Consider the following 5,715-nt stretch of genomic DNA (forward strand, 5'->3'; position numbering starts at 1 on the left):
CAAGTAAACGTTTACCTCTGCTGACCAGGAAAACATGGAGAAACTGCAAAGAGGAGAAAGAGAGCGAGTGCCGAAAATGTAAGGAATGCCGGGAATAGTAGTCCTTTGTTTGAGGGTATAATGTTCCAACTTTGTACACTGGCTTTACTGGTCAGAAACACTGGTTTTCTTGCAGCGTCACTAGTTGAAAACTACACATGTTGGGACTTCTGTCGTTTGGCCCATCACTCCTGGTACCTTTCTGGATATGAGCCACAATAAACAAGACTAACAAGGAGACAGGAGACAAGAAGAAGGAAACAGAGAGAAAACCCAAGAATACAGAGTTGAAGAGGAGGAGACGGGCGAGCGGCCGGTGGATTAAACTTTAAATCTGTGTTGTGTCTGGCAGCTCGAAACTGTCTGGATTGGAGACGTGACCTGCAGATAAACCGCTGCGATGCCAACTGTGATTATTTGTTTGTATCTTTTGGACATTTTGTACCCTGAATCTGATAATTGGGGGGAAATCGACAGAAGAATCCATCATGAAAATGATCTTTCAGTTGCAGCTCCTGTGAGGCTCATCAGTGACATTTCAATTATTACTCCAATCACGACAGCACACACTGAGCCCACTCTTCTATGCATTGAACAGGTATTTATTGGTTAGAGAATGTGCACATCATCACAGGTCAGAAGAGCCCAAACAACTTGGACTTGGACAAACAGCTGGTCCTGGAGGGCCGACCGACCGGCTGATCTGCATCTGGACTGGAATGAACCCTCTCCTCTACGGCCTCTGCTTGTATTCCTCCAGGTGAGACAGTATCCAGCCGGAGGGACCCAAGATGGCCACGAACAGGACTGTTAGAGCCACTGCCTGCTCCTGAGGGACACAGACACAAAAGGATGGGTCTTGGCAGCATGCGAGGATGCTTGGACTTCTAAATAGGAAACTAGAAAAGAGTAGCGTCATTTCCTTCAGGCGTGTCTGCAACGACCACTGATTTTAACACACGATGCGTTAAACTGATCCTCATGGGAATTATTACGGTAAAGGCCATACACGTGTTTTTTGTGAGATCACAGTGACCCCGTTGACCTCCAAGAAAGGTTCAGCCCCGAGTGCATGTGGATGTTTGTGCAAAATTTGAGGGAAATTCCAGATATTTGTGGGATGGGTACAGTAGTATGCAACATTAACCGTGGACGGACAGACGACAGCACACACACACACACACACACACACACACACACACACACACACACACACACACACACACACACACACACACAGGAAGGGAATGGTGGAACCATTATCTCTGTCTATTTGGGCATCTGCAGCTTTATCTGGTTCAGAATGGCCGTTGTGTCCATATTTGGTCATCATATATATATAGAGGGTTGCCCTTATACATTCTGTAATCTGTTGGGCTTCAATCCAAAAACTACACTCTCCCCACGACTCAAAGTCCACAGATGATTCTGAGCAGCGACTCGGCACACTGGTGTGCTAATAAACCCCACAGCAGTGACTATGAGAGGACACAGTCATGTGTCTGTTACAGTTCTGCTCTCTGTCCTGATAGACGGAGAAGATATTATCCATTTCGGGACCAGAGGCCGGGTTTGGTTTGTGTTCTAAAAATAAAATACTTCATCAAATTCATAGTGAAAAATTCCTCCGGAACCATTTCCACACGGAGGACACGTGTCACAAAAAGGTTTCTTCCTTTGTTTTAGTTTTAGTTGTAACTTGGCAGAACTAATACATGTTCCTCGTTCTCGCACTAATCTGTATCTTTATCAATATGTCGTTTTAAAAATGCTCTATGATAATAATATTAATAATAATAAAAATAATGTTATTATTATGCCATTCCCGACCGAACATTTAATGGCGCTGAACAACCCCATGCTGTAGTTCATAAAGTAGATCCACATCAAGGTCACCCACTTGGCCCTTGCTCAACAGTTTGCGCAGCGACCATATCCAACTGCAACTGAGGGACTAAAGTACACGCGGACTAAATCATTGTGGAAACGAAATATTATTTTGTTTAAAGTCTCCATGCCGGGCTTTATGATATTTGAGCATATCTCTCGTATCTGTCGTTATCTTGCCGTTATGCCTGAGCAGACAGGGACGTACGTGTTGGGTTTAGGCGCAATAATGGCGAGGTGCTGACGCACTTATCACGTTATAAATAATACATCAATAAATCATTATATTTGATCAGATACAATTCTCAAAAAGCAGGATGCATGAACATGATAGGACACATTCTATATAAGTGAGCTATTAGTGAAGCGTGACATGTCAAGTTGAGACGCGCGTGGGGGAAAGTGAGCCCCGCGGGCTGGGATCCGACGCTCCGCCATATCAGCTGCTAATAAAACGGCGCCAAAGTCTGAGGCTGCCGGAGCCGCGGACTCACCCCTGCAGAGATGTTGTGTTTGGCCGGCTTGGACGACAGATTGGCCGCAGGGCCGAGTGGAGTCCTTAGGGCGCTCCTGAGCAGGCGGGAGGCGGCGGGCAGAGACATGGCGACGGGGTCCAAGAAGAGGGAAGCGGGTCTACCGGGGACGTGACTGCCGATATGCGCTGACCTCACTTTCTGTTTTTTCCTTGAAGTGCTAGCCGCAGTGTGTGCGTAGAGTGCGCGTGTGTGCGCGTGTGGGTGTGTGTGTGGGAGGGAGGAAGGACGTTTACTCGAACGGCCTCGGGCGGCGTCGGAATTTAATTGGCCGTCGCACCTCCGGGTATCTGACACCATGACCGAGTCTGAGGAGCGCGAGACGTGTCCTCATATAACCCTCATATGAGCGGCGCGCGCGCGGCCCGTTGAGATGTAGGAGCGCGTGCTGGTCTGTTATATGGAATAACATGAACCTTTTATTACATCTTACATGCTAATATTGATACAGGGCTCGGTCACGCGCTCATGTTGTTGGTGAACGGGGAAGTAAATATATCCGTTGGCAACTACTGCACGTGCACACGCGCGTCGATACCTCTCGGGACAGTTAGAGGCTCACGCGCAGTGTGGCCCGTGCGATCAAAGGAAGGGACGACTGTCTGTCTGTTGCCACTAAAGTCTCTAAAGTCACCTGGACCAGCGTGCACGTATGAGGGGAGCGCGCCACACAGCGCAGGGGTGCGTCGGGCACGCGCTCGATACAGCCTCGTGCTCGCGGGACCGCATTTCGTACACGCGCAGCATAAATGCTCCCTCACCACAAGACGATACTGTCCTGTGCGCGCGAGTTTTTATGTGCACGCGGGATGGGACTAGTTTCAAGTTTCAAGCTCTCATACTGTTATACTCTTTATGTCTTCTACAAAGTATTAATACCTAATTATATATCTTATCATTACTTATATCCGCCATTTACACGCACACACACACACACACACACACACACACACACACACACACACACACACACACACACGCACACACACACACACTGTAGTTTATTCAGAGTCGACCCCAAATGCACCGTCCTGCATATAGATTGCATGCTGCCATACATATATTTTATATACACACATATATCACATATATCACATATATATATATATATATATATATATATATATATATATATATATATATATATATCACATATATATATATATATATATATATATACATATATATATCGCATATATATGTATATATATACATATATATGTATGTATATATATATCCGCCATTTATACGCACACGCACACACACACACACACACACACACACACACACACACACACACACACACACACACACACACACACGCACACACACACACACACACACTGTCACGACCTGGCTCTAAAACCATGACAAGAGAGGGAGACGCAGATTTAACCCAAACATTGAAGTAATTTATTTCATACAAACTAATCTGCAATGAACCCCAAAACAACTCGGGGATGATGGGATGCGATAATCAGTTATAATCAGTGGTGTAGGAGGGTGTCTGCATGAGTGGTGTGGGAAATAGATGTTGCATGGATGGACACAAAACAATGATGCACGTGCGCATAGAGAGAGAGTGTCAGAAACGCGAAGCTTTGTACCCTTTATACACACCGCATAGGGCTTACTGAGACATGGACACAAACAACAGACTAAATAACAAGAAATTAGAAAAGAAAATGGCAGTCAGAAGAAAAATATTGAGATCTAAAACAACTTAAAATTGAAATTGAAAGCATTTTTCATTTTTGCTCTGTGTTGAACAGTAATAAGTGTGTATTTAGCGGTGGCAGTAGAGGCAGTGGTTGTACACGTGGTTGCAGAAGTGCCATTGAAAGGAGGACACATTAATACAGGTAGCACTAGTTTTGCCAGTCTCACTCAATGTGGTGGCATTGTTGGCAGGACAGTTGAGCTAAAACTCCCTGCAGATCTTCTGTGAGGCGGTACCTGATGCACACTGATCCCTGCCTCTGTGTGGCAGTCACCCGTTTCCCTTCTTGTTGGCTGTGTATGGATTTCATATTTGTTTCTGATGACTTGAATATAAAACACATTCAGGTCAATATGGTTGAAGTTAGGTTTCAAAATCCGGAGGAGATTACAACCAAAATGTCCCCTCAATTAGTTTTAATTTTAAATGAGAAATACAATTGAAGTATTTAAGGGAAGAGGCACTGTCGTTGCTGGTGAACGCACTCTGCAGTGTGGGAGACATCAAGACAAATAATGAAATAAGCCAAGTTCAAGGATATGATCCACAGTATACTATGTATACAACAAGTGTAGCCTGATTGGACTGGGGAAAAAACCCTCACTTTATTTTATTTTATTATATTTTACATATTGTAGAAATAAAAAATAAAAAAATCGTATCTGGTTTTCGTTTGGTGTGAACTGCAGAGGGCAGAAACTCGCCGACGAAGAATCAACGCTGCCAGAAATAAAGCTGGCGAAGAAGAAGCGTCCCTCCTGCTTACAGGAAGTGCTGAGGGCAGCCCGGCTACCTGTCCGTCTGGCTGTGCTTGTTGTGCTCTTTGACTCCACCACTACGTCCCGCTGGTAAGTGTCCGAAGTCTCAATAACTGTAATTTAGTGCGTTAGCGGTGACGTCACGTTATCCAAGTAACCCACCCTGGTGAAAATGGCTTGTTAGCATTAGCTGGGCTACAATGTGAACGTTATCTGCTATCTTCCCCATTAACGTGGACTTGTACGTTAATGGGCTGTGCGTGAAATGTGCGTAAAGGCAACGTTAGATAACGCGCTCGTTATCTAACGTTACCTGGAACTTTACGCACGTTTCACGCACAGCCCGGTGAGCCGCTGGAGTCTGAACTCCGGGTCGGTTCCTGTACAACAGCACCGTTAAACTTTGGGGTTTCTCATCCGAAATGACGTCCGTGAGTGGCGTCAACTTTCTACAGTTGACGTCACGTCTTCACTGCTAATGTACCGATGGTTAATGAGCGTTTAACGCAATGTGAGCTGCGTGTTGTGGTCGGTGTGTCACGGACACGGCAACACCTCGTTATGAGGTGAGCTACATGTCCACACAGAGCCCGTGTGGTGGGAACATCTCGGTGTTATCACGGTATCTGGTGACGTGACGAGTCGCTTGCTCGGCTCTTTAATGTTGCCCCGCGTTTAACGGCGACGTTGCTGAATAGAGTTGGCGCTCTCGTCGCCCGCTGGCTCGCGACTTTTTCTCCACGTTGGCATCTGCAGCGACCTTTTGAGCGCGTGTCCT

The 5,715-nt window shown here is 45.9% G+C and overlaps 1 protein-coding gene across 1 annotated transcript; it reads right to left on the reverse strand.

Moving 5' to 3' along the window:
* Positions 1-626: 626 nt before the first annotated feature.
* On the reverse strand, positions 627-2,635 carry LOC306741952 (cytochrome c oxidase subunit 8B, mitochondrial-like). The gene is made up of 2 exons (XM_079224286.1): positions 2,421-2,635; positions 627-868 (listed from the first exon to the last, which is right to left on the reverse strand). Exons 1-2 carry the CDS (start codon positions 2,526-2,528, stop codon positions 773-775), a joined length of 204 nt encoding a protein of 67 aa, XP_079080412.1. The 5' UTR covers positions 2,529-2,635; the 3' UTR covers positions 627-772.
* Between the last annotated feature and the right edge of the window lie 3,080 nt (positions 2,636-5,715).

Source organism: Taurulus bubalis (genome assembly GCF_910589615.1).
Source record: "Taurulus bubalis genome assembly, chromosome: 9".
Classification (NCBI taxonomy): Eukaryota; Metazoa; Chordata; class Actinopteri; order Perciformes; family Cottidae; genus Taurulus; species Taurulus bubalis.

Coding starts and splice junctions, on each gene's coding strand:
- LOC306741952 (XM_079224286.1), bottom strand. CDS start 2,528: ATGTCTCTGCCCGCCGCCTCCCGCCTGCTCAGGAGCGCCCTAAGGACT. Junction 869..2,420: donor AACACAACATCTCTGCAGGG/GTGAGTCCGCGG, acceptor TGTGTCCCTCAG/GAGCAGGCAGTGGCTCTAAC.